Raw genomic sequence first — 18,548 nt, 5'->3', positions numbered from 1 at the left:
AGCGGCGTAGGAGGTATCAGCAAGATGCCAGCCCTGGCAGAGGGGACCTTTGACACAATGTCCACTGTACACATGGTGCTGGCAGGGGTGCTGTCCTTGGCTTCCCTGTTTTTGAGTGGTCACTTGCCTCCTCCACTCTAGCCTCAAAACAGGAAACAGATGATAGGTAGAGGAGAGAGGAAGGGCTGGGAATTCAGACACCTGGGCCGGAAATTGGGAGACTTCTTTCGTCCTCAGATTCTGTGATGTGCTAAGAGTCAGTTCCAGGGGCCCAGGATACATAGTAGATGTATCTTAGTCTTTCTGGTGTCCAACTGGGAGCCAAGCATAGAATACGTGTGGGTGTTTATCAAATACCTGAGTGAGTGATTGAATGAATGAATGTCTCCATCTAAACACTCAGCCTAGCCCCTCCTTCCTTTTCCTGTAGTCTGTACAGATGGCGTTGTCCCAGTTGGTTTCTTTCTCAGCCTCGGACCTTCTCCTGGCCTCTGCCATCTTCTGCCTCGTGTTCTGGGTGGTCAGGGCCTCATGGCCCCGGGTCCCCAAAGGCCTAAAGAGCCCGCCAGGGCCATGGGGCTGGCCCCTGCTAGGGAATATGCTAACCCTGGGGAAGAGCCCACACCTGGTCCTGTCGAAGATGAGCCAGCAGTATGGGGACATCCTGCAGATCCGAATCGGCTCTACGCCCGTGCTGGTGCTGAGCGGCCTGGACACCATCCGGCAGGCCCTGGTGCGGCAGGGCGACGACTTCAAGGGCCGGCCCGACCTCTACAGCTTCTCCTTCATCACCGAAGGCCAGAGCATGTCCTTCAGTCCAGATTCTGGGCCGGTGTGGGCTGCCCGCCGGCGCCTGGCCCAGAACGGCCTGAAGAGTTTCTCCATCGCCTCTGACCCGGCATCCTCATCCTCCTGCTACCTGGAAGAACATGTGAGCAAGGAGGCCGAGGTTCTTATTAGTAGGTTCCGGGAGCTGATGGCAAAGGTTGGGTACTTTGATCCCTACAGATATGTGGTGGTGTCAGTGGCCAATGTCATCTGTGCCATATGCTTTGGCCGGCGCTATGACCACGACCACAAAGAACTGCTTAGCATAGTCAACCTGAGTAATGAGTTCGGGGAGATGGTAGCCTCCGGAAACCCAGCTGACTTCATCCCCATCCTCCGCTACCTGCCCAGCCCCGCCATGAATGCCTTCAAGGACTTGAATAAGAAGTTCCACAGTTTTATGCAAAAGATGGTCAAGGAGCACTACAAAACATTTGAGAAGGTACAGGCTGGGGAGAGGAAGGCGGGGGGTGGGAGGTAGGTAGGGGCAGGGGCTGGGAGGTCAGAAAACAGAGGTACAGCATAGAGTCTGGTAAACTCTCAGGGAGGTTTTGCCCTGGGGATTGGAAGCCAGCTATGGAGTGGACACCATCCTTGGCAGAGAAATAGTACTTTTCTTCCATGCATCCATCAGACAGCACTAACTGCTGAGTAGCCATGCAGGACCCTGAGCCAGTTGTTGAGGGGACCAGGGAGAATTAACGAGTTTGTCTTCTGGCTTCATAGTAGAAAAAGCTAGAGAAATCGGGCTCGGTGGCTCAGCCTGTAATTCCGCACCTTGGGAGGCTGAGGTGAATGGATTGCCTGAGCCCGTGGGTTTGAGACCCGCCTGGGCAACTTGGTGAGACCTCATCTCTACAATAAATAAATTAAAAAAAAAATTAAGCCGGGCTTGGTGGCTCAGCCTGTAATCCCAGCACTTTGGGAGGCTGAGGTGAGTGGATTGCCTGAGCCCGTGGGTTCGAGACCCGCCTGGGCAACTTGGTGAGACCTCATCTCTACAATAAATCAAAAATTAGCCAGGCGTGGAAGCGCGTGCCTGTAGTTTCAGCTACTTGGAAGGCTGAGGCGGAAGGATTGCCGGAGCCCAGCAGGTCAAGGCTGCGGTGGCCGGGAGTGGCCACTGCACTCCAGTCTGGGCGACTGAGACTCCAACTCAGAAAAAAAAATTAGCCGGGCGTGATAGCGCGCACCTGTAGTTCCAGCTACTTGGAAGGCTAAGGTGGAAAGATCGCCGGAGCCCAGCAGGTCGAGGCTGTGGTGGCCGGGAGTAGCCACTACACTCCAGTCTGGGTGTCAGAGTGAGACTCCACCTCAAAGAAAAAAAAAAAAGAAAAAAGCTAGAGTACATCCAGATGGTCACAGTACCAGACTGTGTCAGGTATCCCTTGAGCCTCTAGTTGGGGCTACTAGTATTCTAAGATAGGAGACACTGGGGTAACAGTCTCAGAGGCTATCACTCTTGAACAAAGGTGTGAGGGATAGTGAAGGACAGGCCTGGATGGAGAGGTAGGTCTGGCTTTGACTTAAAAAAAAATTTTTTTTTGAGGTCTAGTCTTACTCTGTTGCCCAGGCTGGAGTGCAGTGGCACCATCATGGCTCACCACAGCTTTGGCCTCCTGGGCCCAAGCATCCTTCCACCTCAGCCTCCTAAGCAGCTGGGACTCCAGGCATGTGCCACCATGTCTGGTTAATTTTTTTGATTTTTTTGTAAAGACGAGGTCTCACTATGTTGCCCAGGCTGATCTCTAACTCCTGAACTCAAGCAATCCTCCTGCCTTAGCCTCCCAAAGTGCTGGGATTACAGGTGTGAGCCACTGCACCAGACCTGGGATCTATTCACCTGTGGCCTTTTCCTACCCAGGGTCACATCAGGGACATCACAGACAGCCTGATTGAACACTGTCAGGATAAGAAACTGGATGAGAACGCCAATATCCAGCTGTCAGACGAGAAGATCATTAATGTTGTCTCAGACCTCTTTGGAGCTGGTATGAGCTACCCCACTGTGCTCTTCCTGTGTCCAAGCACCCTGACCTACCACCTGCCTAACTTGTCCTTCTGTTCTATACTGTCCAGGGTTTGACACAGTCACAACTGCCATCTCCTGGAGCCTCATGTACTTGGTGACAAACCCTGAGGTACAGAGAAAGATCCAGGAGGAGTTAGGTAAGTGGTGGCTCTTTCAAAGGGGTCAATGCTAGGTGCCTGGTCAGGTGTAGACAGGCCCTTAATCCATCTTACCCTTTGTGTTCTGCAGATGCGGTGATCGGCAGGGAGCGGCAGCCCCGGCTCTCTGATAGACCCCAACTTCCCTACTTGGAGGCCTTCATACTGGAGACCTTCCGACATTCCTCCTTTGTCCCCTTTACCATCCCCCACAGGTGAGACCCCATAGATCCACTGCTGTCCATATACCTGATCAGGGTTAGTGGGAGGGACATGACATGGGAGATGAGGGGACTCCCTGCGGCCCTGAGCATGACTGAGCTTCCTCCCTCCCTAGCACCACAAGAGACACAAGTCTACGTGGCTTTTACATCCCCAAGGGACATTGTGTCTTTGTGAACCAGTGGCAGATCAACCATGACCAGTGAGTTGAGAGGGGCAGAGGGAAGGCTGGGCCCACTCTCTCCCGGCCTTCAGACCCTCCTGTCTGAGGGCCACTTACCCATGCCCCCTATCTTTTGGGGTTGGGGCTTAACCCATTTGATGCTTCTGACCCCCCTGGCTGCCACTTCAGCTCCCTCCCTCTGATTACAGGAAATTGTGGGGTGACCCATCTGAGTTCCGGCCCACACGATTTCTTGCTCTTAATGGCACTATTGACAAGACACTGAGTGAGAAGGTGATTCTTTTTGGCCTGGGCAAGCGGAAATGCATTGGGGAGACCATTGCCCGCTGGGAGGTCTTCCTCTTCTTGGCCATCCTGCTGCAGCAGCTGGAATTCAGCGTGTCACCAGGTGTGAAGGTGGACATGACCCCCATCTACGGACTGACCATGAAGCATCCCCGCTGCGAGCACTTCCAAGTGCAGCTGCGCTCTTAGGCGCCTGAGAGCCCTGAGGCCTAGACTCTGGCTACTTGACCTTGCTAGGCAGCCAGACCAGGGAGCTGGCCCAGAGGTGTCTAAACTTCAACCTGAAACTCACACAGACTGGCCTGACTGAGTTTTTACCATCTGAGCTATGGGCAAGCCTGAGAGATCATGCTTGCCTTCTACCCTGGACTTGCCCTCTGCATACTAACTATAGTCAGTGGGCACAGCAGGCCACACAGGAGCCAGTGGAGCCTTCTGAAGTTGGGCTTGAGTGAGGAGGCCTGCTAGGCTTAGACCTCTGAGAAGCTCCGAAGAGCTCTTTGGAAGCCCCTTGGCCCAGAGCTGGCTGGCTCTGTGGGGGTGCTGACTGGCTTGAAAAACAATTAGAGCAGGCCACGCCAGGGCCTGTCCAATCTCTTTGACAATTGGGAGCTGTCAAGAGTGAATAGAAGAGACAGACCATGACGCTGGCTCAGAGGTGGTCTCGCAGCTTGAACAAGGTTGAGCAATCTGACCCCAAGGGTCTGGTATATTGTTCCTGGGGGAATTGCCTTCCTCTGCCCTCCCTGCAGGCAAGAACAAACAGGACTGCCTCCTGGTCTTATACGGCCCCTGCTCCCATCCAGGTTGGGAACTGTGTCTAACAGGAGCAGAGAGCAGAAGGAGTGTATAGATCCAGGCACAAGGACTAGAACTGGAGTGAGGGGCTGGTATTTCAGTCACCTTTTGCTGGTCTTTCTTCTCTACCCCAATATTAAAATGTCTATTTTCAGTGTTTGCACACAACAACCTTTTATTCTAGCCTGCATTGTGCTTGCATGTTTGCATTAATCATACGTAAGAGCCTAAGAACCGTTGACTAAATGCAATAGAGGAAATTCTAACCAAGTATCCAAAAATGTGTAGGAACATCTACCTGAGCTAAATAAAGATATTCTCAGAAGTTCTGCAAGTGGAGATTTTTTTGACTCTTAAATGAAGACATTACTCATCTGCATACTCACCCTGAGCCTCATCCTGTGGTGGGTTTTGCTATGGGGAGGAAGAAGAGGTAGCAATGAAGAGTGGGAGGCCACTGCTCTCAGGGAGTCTGGGAGATAAGACTTATCACCTCTCTGACTTCCTCCCTCTCTAGCTGATGAAGAGTATTCTCTGAACCAGGCACTGGGAACATAAAGTGAACAAAAGATAGTCCCTGCTTTCAAGACACATAAATACATCATTCAATTCACTGTGATCTGGTGCAGAAAGGAGAGTGGAGCCCAGAGCGGGTTGTGGGGGGAGGGCAGAGAGTGGCAGGAGGGTGAGTAGCATAAGAAACTCCCAGATCTTAGCGACATCTGAGACAAGACTTTCCTGAGGATGGGAGTCACAGCATTAGATACTGAAATCCAAGTCCAAGGGGGTAGGCTCTTGTCACAGTTTTAGGGGAGAGGGGTTTCTCAGCTCTGCAAGTGGAGATTTGTAATCTGTTCCTCACGATTCATACTCTGGTTCAAGTTCTGCAGCCATATTAGAACCCAAGGCTGATCACACATGGTGAACAAGAACTTTGATTTGGGGGCTCTTGTAAGCAGATTGTAGCCCACATTTCAATGCTGAAAACCCCTGTCCATCTCGAATGGCAGAACAGCAGCATCAAGTAGGGGCAGAGGCTGGACTCACATAGCCAGCAGCTGTTCTGACTAAGGGACTAAAGGGAGACACACCTTAGGAAGTGGCCTTCCTCACTCCACACCAGCCCAGCTTGCTTCCTGAAGCATTGTGTACAGGCCACCAGTTGCCATTCAGGCCCTGTGCCCTCTATTCAGCAAGAATTTCAGGACACTGTAAGGAACAAGCAAGATGAAATTGGGTGGAGCAACTGCTTTGTGTGGGGAGAAGAGAAAGTTAGTACCCAATCATTCTTGCATTGATTTATTTTCTACTTGAGAATTAACTTGGGCTGGGTGTGGTGGCTCTCATCTGTAATCCCAGCACTTATGAGGTCAAGGTAAGAGGATTGCTTGAGCCAGGAGTTCAAGACCAGTCTGAGCAACATAGTGAGACCCTATCTGTTCAAAACATTAAAAAAGTAGCTGGATGTTGTGGTGAGTACCTGTAGGAGCTTGAGGAGGGAGGATTGCCTGAGCATAGGAGCTCTTGGCTGCGGTGAGCCGTGTTCATGCCACTACACTCCAGCCTGGGCAGTAGAGTGAGATCCCTGGGCAATAGAGTGAGTATTGCTATTCTGAGACTACAGCATAGCATGGGATAAAATTAATGAGTAATTAACAATGAAGATAATCTAATTCAACATCCCCTTTATCCTTGAAAACCAGAATTTTTGGTATGGAAAAAAGGAGATACAGGTTAATATAGAAATGGTTAAGTTTAAAAGCATATAATCTCTCTCTTTTTCTCTAGCTATTTCTAAGTACTGGAAACAGTGACCAACTTATAGCAATGCACATACCAATTCCCTAATACTCACATTATGATCTAGAGCTGCTTCTTGGCGAAACAGTTGTTAACAAATTTGGAACAAGAAATGTAAGTGATAAGCCTGGGACACTTGGTCATACCAGATAATAAGAATGCCACAAAGACTACCAGGAGTTGATCAAGTCATTTTGGAGAGAGGAAAATTTAAGCATCAGTAATAATAATAATAATTTCCATAGATTAAAATCCATCAAATATGTTTGAATTCATAAGTTCATAAGGATTTTTTTTTTTTTTTTAAAGAGAGCTGGTTCTTTAGAGGAACCAGTTCATGAACTTAAACATGTATCCTACCTTTCCTGTATGAACTATTCCTATAGATAACCAAATAGTAGATTAGAAGAAGCATCTCTCTCTCTTTTTTTTTTGAGTTGGAGTCTTACTCTGTCCACTCAGACTGGAGTGCAGTAGCATGCTCATGGCCACTGCAGCCTCGACCTACTGAGTTCAGGCAATCCTTCTGCCTCAGCATTCCAAGTAGCTGGAACTACAGACATAACCACCATGCCTGACTAATTTTTTGATTTATTGTAGAGATGAGGTCTCACCAAGTTTCTTAGGCTGGTCTTGAGCCTGTGGGCTCAGGCAATCCTCTCACCTCTACCTCCCAAAGTGTTGGGATTATTGGCATGAGCACCTGGCTGAAGAAGCATCTCTTAATGAAACTATTTTAATTAATACACGAAAAAGAAATAATAGAAGTATATTGTCCAGCCGGGCTCGGTGGCTCAGCCTGTAATCCCATGCCTTTGGGAGGCTGAAGTGAGTGGATTGCCCGAGCCTGTGGGTTCGAGACCCACCTGGGCAACTTGGCGAGATCTCATCTCTACAAAAAATAAAAAATTAGCCGGGCATGGTAGTGCGTGCCTGTAGTTCCAGCTACTTGGAAGGCTGAGGTGGAAGGATCACCAGAGCCCAGCAGGTTGAGGCTGCGGTGGCCGGGAACAACCACTGCGCTCCAGTCTGGGCAACAGAGTGAGACTCCAACTCAAAAAAAAAAAAAAAAAAAAGAAGTATATTGTCACTATTTTGTAGCCACCAATAAATTTTCTACAAAAAAAATTCTCTACAAATTAGTTGGGTGTGGTGGCACATGCCTATAGTCCCAGTTACTGGGAAGGCCGAAGGTGGAAAGATTGTTGGAGCCTAGGAGGTCAAGGTTGTAGTGAGCTGTGATCATGCCCCTGCACTCCAGCACCTATAGTATTGACAGAGGGACTGAACCAGTGTGTGACCAAGACTTTGGATCCAGCTGCCTGAATGGTAACTACTGGCCTGTACACAATGTTTCAGGAAGCAAGCTGGCCTGGTGTGATATGAGGAGGGCCACTTCCCAAGGTGTGTCTCCCCTCAGTCCCTTAGTCAGAACAGCTCCTGGCTATGTGAGTCCAGCCTCTGCCCCTACTTGATGCTACTATTCTGCCATCTGAGACAGACAGGGGTTTTCAGTATTGAAATGTGGGCCACAATTGTGGTTTGTAATAAACACAAAGGATGAAGGGGCATATTAAACTGTGACACAAGTGAGCAGTCAGTAAAATTCAGACATTGGGAAACTCTATAGATCAAAAGGCTTGAGTTCTTCAACAGAAAAACTATGAGGAAAGAAAGGGGGTTGGGGGTAAGTTAGCATTGATCCTACCTTAAGGGACTTAAAAGATATGTCAAATTTTAAGAAATGAACAACACTAAATATAGTGTCCAGGGATACACACTTGGCGATAAAATTATAAAGAACAGGGACATGATTACTGTAAGAGTTTGGAGAGTGGTTGCTTTTTAGGGGGAAAGAGTGGATTATAACTGAAATGGGACACATGGAGGACTTTGCTTCATTTTTTCATGGTCACAAAGTACATCTTGTCTGAGGTTGGCATTCTGGGAGGAAAGAACAGGAGACCAGAACAATATGGCCAATAAGCATCACACCAGCTTATAGTAATATGGAGATCTCACTGTAAACAGCAGATTAGTTTACAGAGCAGATTAACTCTTCCTCAGTTCTCCCTTTTGGTCAAGGACAGACGAAGTTACATCTCAAGACATTAGTCGACTATATTTAGATTTTTATCCTTGCCAAGATCTTGTTAAAATCAATTTGCTGATCAAGAAGAGCATCCATGCGCGCCTGTAGTTCCAGTTACTTGGAAGACTGAGGCGGAAGGATCACTGGAGCCCAGCTCCAGTCTGGGTGACAGAGTGAGACTCCAACTCAAAAAAAAAAAAAAAAAAAAAAGAAGAGCATCCAAGACAATACTTTCAGGAATCATTTCTATACTTCGTTACTAGAGAAGTTTTTCTGATGGTGTAGAGCACCAGAAATCATGAGGAGGAAGTGCAGTGTCCTCTCCTGAGTGTGAAACCAGCTCTTGGTGTTGCTTCACTGCAACTGCCGTTTGCCATTGATGATCGTTCTTGCTTTCCTTTGGGGGAGCAAAAGGGAGAGGACGCAGTCTGAGAGAAAAAAAAAAAAAGAAGAGCATCCACTGTTTGGTTATAGTCTGTAATTGAACCAGAATTAGCCTTTTCTTCTTCTGTTGTGGGATGAGTTATTGGGCCATCTAATGTGACAATGGCTGCTCAGTAGCACTTAAGATTCTGGACAGGTCACATCAGCCAATTGCAACGAAGGCAATTATTGGAATCAAAATAACTCTTAGTTCTTGTAATAAGTCTGGCAGCAAAGGGCCTAGATTATGAAATCTAGGCAATGAAAACATGTCTCAGGATCCAGTTGGATGTGTTTTAGAGAGCTAGGTGGCTTTTTCTATTTGCCTTGTAAAATTTATATAGGTACAGCAAATAATATTTGCTATTACACAAATTCTCCTTGGTTAGCTAAGAGGAAATCAAGGGCTATATGTTTGTCCATGACAACTCTAGTTAATGAATTTAGACTGGTTTGTTGGATTTTCTGATCAGAAATGGTGTCATATGTGACTTTTTTTTTTTTGAGTTGGAGTCTCACTCTATTGCCCAGGTTGGAGTGCAATGGCACACTCACAGTCACTGCAGCCTCGACATGCTGGGCTCAGGCGATCTTTTTGCCTCAGCCTTCCAAGTAGCTGGAACTACAGGCATACCCCACCCTACTCAGCTAATTTTTGGATTTATTATAGAGACAAGGTCTCACCAAGTTGCCCAGGCTGGGCTTGAACCCCTGGGTTCAGGCAATCTTCTCATCTCTACCTCCTAAAGTGCTGGGATTACAGGCGTGAGCCACCACGCTTGGCCCATATGTGACTTCTGATAAGTTAGAGACAAGCTTTGAACTTTGTCTAGTTGTGCTGTTCTGACCATGGGAATTGTAGCAACAGAATACACGTGAAGAGGAAATAAGTTGTTCCTTCTGGAAGTTCTGAATAATCTGTGAGTCCCTCATTTTTGAGGCTTTTGAATGTCTTTTAAAGGAAGCATGATGTACTTATATTTTAGTGTTCAAAAAAAGAAACATTCATTCATTACTGTGGGACTGTAAAATGGTATTGCTGCTTTGGAAAAGTCTACAGTTTCTCAAAAAATTAACTATAGAGTTACCATATGACCCAGCAATTCCTCTCCTAGATATATACCCAAGAGAAATGAACACTTATGTCCACACAAAAAACATGCCTGTGAATGTTCATAACAGTGTTATTCATGATAGCCAAAAAGTTGAAATAATCCAAAGTAAATAACCTAAATTACCTGATAAATGGATAAATACAATGTGTTTTATCTATACAATAGAATATTACTCAGCCATAAAAAGGAATGAAGCACTGATACATGCTACAACAAGGATGAACCTTGAAAATGCTAAGTGAAAAAAAAGATCACTTTTGAATATGAAGGACACATATTTTTGTACGATTACATTTATATGATATGCCCAGAATAGCAAATCAGTGGTTGCCAGAGTCTGGGGGAAGAAAGGAGTGGGGAGTGACAGCTAGAGTGTACAGGGTTTCTTTCTTTCCTCTCTTCTCTTTCCTCCCTCCCTCCCTTCCTCCCTTCTGCTCTCCCTCCCTTCCTTCCTTCCTTTGGAGTCACAGTCATTCAGTTGTCCAGTTGCAGTGCAGTGCAGAGCTATTATAGCTCACTGCAGCCATGACCTCCTGAGCTCTGGCAATCCTGCCCCAGCCTCCTGAATAGCTGGGACTACAGGCATGCCCCCACCAACACTTGGTTAATTTTTTGTAAAGATGGGATTTCACTATGTTGCCCAGTCTGGTCTAGAACTCCTGGGCTCAAGCAATCCTCCTGCATTGGCCTCCCAAGGTGCTGGGATTACTGGCTGAGCCCCCGGAATGTATTTATAAAAAAATTGTGTACTTATTCTTGTATATTTCAACTTGTTTTAAAACTCGTTCATTTTGATGCCTTTTAGTGTTTCTGCTGTTTTGGGTATCAGCTCTTCCACATCAGCAAAATGTTCCCCTTTGAGGACTTTTTAAATCCAGGGAAACATAAAAAAATAGTCGCTCAGGTGAGATTGGGTAAATAGGAAGGGTGGGGCATGGGAATCATGCTGTTTTGGGGTCAAAACTGCTGAACACTCAGCGTGGTGTGGACAGGTGTGTTGTCATGGTGGAAGAACCAGTCAGTTGTTTGCCACAACTCAGGATGTTTCTTCTACAAATCATGATGCAACCTTCTCATTAGCTGGTACACTGATGCTCATGGGTTCCTAGAACATGCACCCAGCAGGGGAAGCTTGTCCTCCAAAAGATAATTCTGTATTATTTTAGGTTCCCCTCATACAATAAAAATCACAGGCTTATATACTTTTAAAGGGTACACACACACACACACACACACACACACACACACACACACACACACACAATATCTCAATTAAAAAAAAAATCACAACAGGGACTAGGAGACCAGAATAAAGCCACTATATAGAATGTTGAAATTGCTCATATTTGGTCTAAGAGCCAACCAGAATCATTTTCCTCTCTTGTATTAGGGTTCTCCAGAACAACAGAATAAATATATACATAAAGAGATTTATTATTACAAGGTATTAGCTCACGTGACTATGGAGGCTGAGATGTCCCATGATCTGTCATCTTGCAATTCAAAGGCCTGAAACTGGAGAGCTGATAGTATTGGAGAACCAGGAACTCCGAGGACAGAAGATTGATATCCCCCCGTTCAATTGGTCAGGCAGAATCAATTCAACCTTCCTCTGTCTTTCTGTTCTATTCAGGCCCTCAAGAGATTGGATGATGCCCACCCACACTGGGGAGGGCCATTTGCTTTGCCAGTCAACCAATTCAAATGCTAGTCTCTTCTGGAAACACCCTCACAGGCACACCCAGAAATAATGTTTAACCAGCTATTTGGGCATCTTGTGGCCTAACCAAATTGGCACATAAAATTAGCCATCACATCCTCTGTTAAGTCAATCAGAATCCTCTGTGCCTACTCAGAAGATAAATATATGGGGACTCCAAAAAACCCAGAACTATCTTTTGGAGTGTGGGCCCCTTGTAATACAGGCTTCTCCTGCTGGTAAGTGTTCTAGGAACCCATCCGCATCAGTGTGACAGCTGATGAGAATGTGGCATCACGATTTGTGGAAAAAATGTCCCAAGTTGTGGCAAACAGGTGACTGGTTCTTCCATGACAACGTACTTGCCCACACCATGCTAAGTGTTCAGTAGTTTTGACCAAAAACAGCATGACCCCTGTGCCCCATCTTCCCTATTCACCCGATCAACAGCAAAAGATGTGGAAGAGCTGAAACAAAAACAGTAGAAGCACTAAAAGGCATCAAAATGGACAAATTCAAAAACTGTTTTGAGCAGTGGAAAAAGCGTCTCAAGAGGTGTACTGTATTAAACGGAGAGTACTGAAGTTGAAATATAAGAATACACAATTTTTTAATAAATAAATTCCTTGGCCTGGCTCAGTGGCCCATTCTGTAATCCCAGTACTTTGGGAGGCCGAGGTGAATGGATTGCCTGAGCTGCGGGTTCAAGACCAGCCTGGGTAATTTGGAGAGACTGTCTCTGCAATAAAAAAATTAGCTTGGCGCAGTAGCACACGCCTGTAGTTCTGGCTACTTGGAAGGCTGAGGCAGAAGAATTGCTGAAGCCCAGCAGGTCAATGCTGGGGTGGCCATGAGCATGCGTGCCACTGCACTCCAGCCTGGGTGACAGACTGAGACTCCAACTAAAAATGGTAAGTAAATAAATAAATTCAATTTTTTTGGGGGGGTCATATATCATATATGTATATGTGTATATATACATATATGATCCCCCCCAAATATATATATATACATTTGAACAGCTGAAATATTATTGGGAAAGACTGTATTTCCAAATGAATGTAGGTATCACAGGACTCTCAATTCCTGAGTGCTCAGATCTGACCTGTTGTGTGCCCTTCATTGATTGTCTTCCAGTTCTGCTGCTGGGAAAGTACGTCTTGAGGACAATATTGAGCTTCAAGTATTTTCATTGAACTCTCATTGCAATATTTTGTTATCCTAGGATATCCTAGGCTCCTTTGTGGTTCTCTTTGGTTTAACACTTCAGAGAATTCATTTGGCAACCCTTTATTTTACTAACTCTATTTATTTTCTATACTTTTTTTTTTTTTTTTAGAGAGATGAGGTCTCACTATGTTGCCCAGACTGATCTTGAACTCCTGGGGTCAGCATTCCAAAGTGCAGGATTATAGGTATGAGCCACCATGCCCGGCCTTTTTTTCTGTTATGGTACTTTTACTTACTTGTCAAATGATTTTCTTTTTCATTCTCTGATAATTTTTGTTCAGATTGTTGTAAGGGAGTTGAACTCTGAGGGGAAGAAAGTAATAACTAAATTAAGGTAATGACCTTGGTTACTAAGTTACAAGGTAACAAAACATGTAAGCCACTCAAAACTTTTGATCTACTTAAGTTATTTAATAATTGGGGAAACTATTTCCTTTCCATAAAAGGAAAAAGTAAAATAATATTTTTAGCTAGGATGATTCAGTCTGGTTTGATAATATGACTTATCCCTGATTTTATCACAATTTTAGTGATTCTACCAATGCTCTTGGGTGATGTGAAGAAAGCCTAAGAGTTTTTGAGATAGTAGTGATGGTTATACAACATTGTGAATGTACTTAATACCATTATATTCTATCTTTAAAAATGGTTAAAATGGCAAATAAACTATATTTTACCACAGTAGAAAATAAAGAAAAACACTGGGCATGGTAGCTTACACCTATAAATCCCAGCACTTGGGAGGCCAAGGCAGGAGGACAACTTAAGGCCAGGAGTTTGAGATTAGCCTGAGCAACAGAATGAGACTCTCATCTCTACAAAAAAATAAATCAGTCGGGTGTGGTGGCATGCATCTGTAGTCCCAGTTACTTGGAAGACTGAAATGGAAGGATTAGTTGAGTCCCAGAGTTTGAGGTTATAGTGAGTTATAATCACACCATTGTACTGTAGTCTGGATGACAGAGCAAGACCCTGTCTCACAAAAAAGAAAGAAGGAAGGAAGGAAGGAAAGAAGGAAGGAAGGGTCTTTTATATCTTAAAAAAAAAAACTATCTATCTATCTATCTATCTATCTATCTATCTATCTATATATATATATTTTATCACAATTTTAGTGATTCTAGCAATGCTCTTGGGTGATGCAAGGTCTGGCTATGTTGCCCAGGCTGGTCCTAAACTGCTGGGCTCAAGCAATTATTCCACCTCGGCATCTATTATATCTAAACTGACTTCAGGGTTTTCTAGATGGTTCTACTGGGGAACCATAGAGATTTGGTTTTTCTCATGAAGAGGAATAACAGGAATAACTATGTTGTTGATCTCTATTTAGTTCAAAACTATTGAGAAAATGATTTTGTTTTCCAAACCCAAGATGAAAATACTTTAAATATGACTCATCAAATGAGAAGTTCAGTCTTGCTATTAATATAGATTTGTTTTAGGGACTGTGTACTTTTCTTTTCTTGAGTTGAAGTCTTACACTGTCATCCAGTGGTATGTTCACAGCCACTGCAGCCTTGACCTGCTGGGTTCAGGTGATCCTTCCACCTCAGCCTTCTAAGTAGCTGGAACCACAGGTGTGTGCCACCACACCCAGCTAGTTTTTTTTATTTATTGTAGAGATGAGGTCTTGCCAAGTTGCCCAGGCTGGTCTCAAACCCCTGGACTTAGGCAATCCTCTCACCTCTGCCTCCCAAAATGGGATTCCAGGCATGAGTCACCATGCCTGGCTTAACAATATTTAATAATGAAATTTAAATGTTTAATTTTTCTGACCAATCTAATTCTAGGACAGGCTAAATACAAACAGCTCATTTGTTACTTCAGGAAATTTAACTTGCTGTTGGACTTGTCACTAGTCTCCTAAACTACTGGGCGATCTCTTCTACTAGAATATTCTGCTAAACATGCCACCAGCTCATTGTGGTAAGACTCATTCGTGGAAATTAATTTCTATGTGTGACTGGTCTACATACATAACTTCAATGTAAAAAAAAAGTATATCATACAGGTTGATTATGTTGAGAAAAACAAAACTAGCTAGTTACAATAGTCCCAAATTATTTTTTAAGTATGTGGCTTGTGTTAAGATAATGTATGTATATATCACATAAATACCTCAATTTTAAAGAATGATAGGTTTTCTGTAAAGCCATATGATATAAAATCTTGTGGCTGGGCATGGTGGCTCACGCTGTAATACCAGCAATTTGGGAGGCTGAGGTGAGAGGATTGCTTAAGGCCAGGAGTTGGAGATCAGCCTGGGCAACATAGCGAGACCCTGTCTCTACAAAAAACTTAAAAAGTAGCTGATGAGGTGGTGTACATCTGTAGTTCTAGCTACTCAGGAGACTGAAGCAAGGGAATAGCTTGAGTCCAGGAGTTTGAGGCGGCAGTGAACTATGATAGTGCCACTGCACTCCAGGCTTGGAAACAGGAGACCTGTCTCTATATATAAATAAATAAAATAACACTACTCAGATGTCTTCATTTTCATTGTGGACAGAGAAATATAAAGAGGTTTTAGTTAAAGTTTTGTTATTTGGAATCTCTGAATAGCATCTTCTGACAGTGAAAGAGCCTTTAGGTCTGGAAATAGGTGATTGAGAAAGGCTGAGCATGTTTTTTTCTGAGACCTATGAGTACTGAACTGAATCTAGTTTCTCTGTGCTTATTATAAACTACAAGGTGATGAATGATTTAACTTCATCAGAACTTTGTCCTTAGATCTGCCCACATGAGCAACCCTAACTCTATGTACTGAGGAAATCATAGTGCCCATGTGCAGACAGATGAGGAACTCAAAGACTTTGAGCCATGGGAATATATATTATCTAGTGTCTGGCCATTCAGGTTGTCCCTCATACGGGTTTAACATGTTGCAGCTTCCAAAGCCCTTTCAGATCTGTCAATTCTTTACCTGATTCTTTTTTTTTTTTTAGTTGGAGTCTCACTCTGTTGCCCAGACTGGAGTGCAGTGGCCACTCCCAGCCATCTTGATCTGCTGGGCTCCGATGATCCTTCCGCCTCAGCCTTCTGAGTAGCTGGAACCATAGGCGCATGCTATCACACCCAGCTAATTTTTGATTTATTGTAGAGATGAGGTCTCACCAAGTTGCCCAGGCCGGTCTCGAATCCCGGGCTCAGGCAATGCACTCACCTCAGCCTCCCAAGGTGCGGGATTACAGGCTGAGCCACCAAGTCCTGCTTTTTTACCTGATTCTTATCACAGGCTGTACCAGGTATTATTATTGTCATTTTACAGAAGAGTACAGTAAGGCCTACAGAACTCAGAACTCACATGATCCACCTAATGTCACACAGATGTGATATGGTAAATCTAGCAAGAGAATTTGGTTTTGGGTTTCTTTACTTTTGAGGACGGGCACGGTAGCTCATGCCTGTAATCCCAGCACTCTGGGAGGCCGAGGCAAGGGAATTGCTCGAACACAGGAGTTTGAGATCAGACTAGGAAACATAGTGAGACCTCCTCACTACAAAAACACACAAACAAAAAAAGTTAGCTGGGTGTGGTGGTGCATGTCGGTAGTCCCAGCTATTCAGGAGGCTGAGGTGGAAGGATCTTCTGAGCCCAGAGGTCGATGCTGAGTTGAGCTGTGATCGTGCCACTGCACTCACTGCCTGGGTGACAGAGACGCCATTAAATAAAATAAATAAATAATAAACAAATGAATGAATAAATAAAAAATAAATAAAATAGCATCCTTCCGCCACAGCCTTCCAAGTAGCCGGAACTATAGGCACGCGCTACCACGCCCAGTTAATTTTTTGATTTATTGTAGAAGCGAAGTCTCACCATGTTGTCCAGGCTGGTATCAAACCCGCGGGCTCAGGCAATCCTCTCACCTCGGCCTCCCAAAGTGCTGGGATTAGAGGCTTGAGCCACCGCGCCCAAACCCCCCCCCCTTTTTTTAATCGAGGCTACCCAGACTCAAAGTGCCAATAGGAGGGGAGAGGGACAGTTTCCCCTGTATGGAGTAGTGGGGAGAGAACAGTTAAGTAGACCGGCTCCAAAATGGCCTGAATCTGATTAACTTTGAAGACCAACCACGGAGGGAATTCTTTGTTTCGGGACAGGGGGTTAACCCGCTTGGTGAGTACCACAGCTGCGATTTACCAAGGATGGGGGCCCACGTCACCAGAACCCCTGAAATTCCTTCGTTCTAGCTCGATAATTAGCGTTTGGGGGGACAGGAGGGGAAGCGGATGCTCTTCTTCCGGCCTGCAAGGTGGGGGGAACAGGCACCTGGGACAGGTAGTTGGGCAGAACCCCGATTTCAGCCAAGACCCCATTGGATCAAAAAGTAGGCGGGGCGCGCAAAACGGCGACTAAGCGCGTTTCCGGAAGGCTGCAGGGTTGTACTCCCGACCTCTCAAATTTCCCGGGCGCCCCACCCCTTAACGGCCTGCCCTGTGGATTTCAAGGCGTCGCGCCGGAAGTTACCTCACGACGATGGCGTGAAGACGCGAGGGCATTTCCGGCAACGGCGGCGGCGGCAGCGGTCCAGGCTGTGGGGGTGGGTGTGGAGAAGCCCCTCAGGGTTTGAGGGGATCCTCTTGTTTTGCGTGGTCGCCTGGGCGTGGTGTACGGAGAGACCCCGGTTGGAAGGCGCGGAGGTGGGCGTGAGGGGAGGCGACCGGTTAGTGGGCGCTCGTGGGAGGGGGCTTCCGGGGCTGCCAGCGGTTTTGCATTTAGGCTACGGGTTCCAGGCCTTGTAGACCTTAGTAGAGGTGGGCACCAGCTGTGGGGGTGCATCGAGTGCGCAGGGGACCAGGTACTGGGGTGGCCCCGGGTTTGAGGTGGGAGGCTGAGGACAGCGGGGGCTTGTGTGAGACGGGAGGCGTTAACGGCCCAGGCTCTTAGTCCAGCCATGTTGGTGACTGCTGCAGCTCATTCGCTCCCTCCCTCCGTTACTCCAGTGCCTCAGCTTCCTCTTGCACGGTGAGGTAGGGTGGCAGGGAAGAACATCCGTGTCCGGTAGCTCGAGGACAGAGTTGAACTGGGGTGTAGGAGAAGAGGATGCTTGAGAAATTGGTACCTTTCGGGGCACAACTTCTGAATCCCAGGAACTTTCCCCTTGAATCATTCCTACCCTCGGTGTAAGTCTGTGGTTCATATCAGTCTCCTTTGTGTGATATTGATTGTGTTGATCACTAATTGAGTTGTTGATTTTTTAAAGTGTTTTGGTGTGTGGGAGGCATAATCCTTGTCGGCTTGGCCAGCTATTTTTCAATTAATCTTCCAATTGCAGAGCCAAGAGGAGACAATGATCCTCTCCTGTAGTTACAGAAGAATTCGTGAGCCAGAATCGTTTTTCCTCCTTTCCCTAGCCACAGACCAAATTGATTTCAGTCTGCTGTCTGTCGAATGGAGGTGTTAATCTCACCAAAACAGAAATGACTGTCTCTGAGCAGTTTCATATTTCAACTGGAAACCTCAAATGGATCTTCGTCTTTTTCTTTTTCTTTTTTCTTTTTGAGTTGGAGTCTCACTCTGTCGCCCAGACTGGAGTGCAGTGGCCGCTCCCGGCCACCGCAGCCTCGACCTGCTGGGCTCCGGCGATCCTTCCGCCTCAGCCTTCCAAGTAGCCCGAATTATAGGCATGCGCTACCATGCCCGGCTGATTTTTTGATTTATTGTAGAGATGAGGTCTCACTGCCCAGGCGGGTCTCGAATCCACC

The 18,548-nt window shown here is 46.0% G+C and overlaps 2 protein-coding genes across 3 annotated transcripts in view; both read left to right on the top strand.

Annotated features, from left to right (window-relative positions):
* The window catches only part of LOC103271648 (cytochrome P450 1A1-like), a 578-nt gene extending 332 nt beyond the window's left edge, over positions 1-246 (top strand). Inside the window, exon 2 of the mRNA XM_021718095.1 lies at positions 142-246. Coding sequence (XP_021573770.1) covers positions 142-246 — 105 coding nt within the window. The remainder of the gene's footprint in view (positions 1-141) is intronic.
* A 193-nt stretch (positions 247-439) lies between these two features.
* Positions 440-4,022, top strand: LOC103271646 (cytochrome P450 1A1). Of its 2 annotated transcripts, XM_008069125.1 has the most exons (6): positions 440-1,270; positions 2,693-2,819; positions 2,908-2,997; positions 3,089-3,212; positions 3,335-3,421; positions 3,592-4,022. In XM_008069125.1, exons 1-6 carry the CDS (start codon positions 440-442, stop codon positions 3,875-3,877), a joined length of 1,545 nt encoding a protein of 514 aa, XP_008067316.1. In that variant the 3' UTR covers positions 3,878-4,022. The 2 variants fall into 2 exon arrangements, with proteins under 2 accessions (XP_008067316.1, XP_021573769.1); XM_021718094.1 differs by lacking the exon at positions 3,335-3,421 and having other exon boundaries at positions 3,592-3,877.
* Positions 4,023-18,548: the final 14,526 nt, after the last annotated feature.

Source organism: Carlito syrichta, unplaced genomic scaffold (genome assembly GCF_000164805.1).
Source record: "Carlito syrichta isolate Samal-C Ts95f unplaced genomic scaffold, Tarsius_syrichta-2.0.1 Scaffold311826, whole genome shotgun sequence".
In the NCBI taxonomy this organism is placed as follows: Eukaryota; Metazoa; Chordata; class Mammalia; order Primates; family Tarsiidae; genus Carlito; species Carlito syrichta.
Note: the sequence above shows the minus strand (reverse complement) of the source record. Positions and strands in the feature narration are given on the sequence as shown.

What these genes read in the sequence shown, in the direction of transcription:
- LOC103271646 (XM_008069125.1), top strand. Translation starts at nt 440, where the DNA reads ATGGCGTTGTCCCAGTTGGTTTCTTTCTCAGCCTCGGACCTTCTCCTG. An exon ending in AAAGATCCAGGAGGAGTTAG is followed by an intron (nt 2,998 to 3,088) that starts GTAAGTGGTGGC and finishes TGTGTTCTGCAG; the next exon opens with ATGCGGTGATCGGCAGGGAG. An exon ending in TGGCAGATCAACCATGACCA is followed by an intron (nt 3,422 to 3,591) that starts GTGAGTTGAGAG and finishes CTCTGATTACAG; the next exon opens with GAAATTGTGGGGTGACCCAT.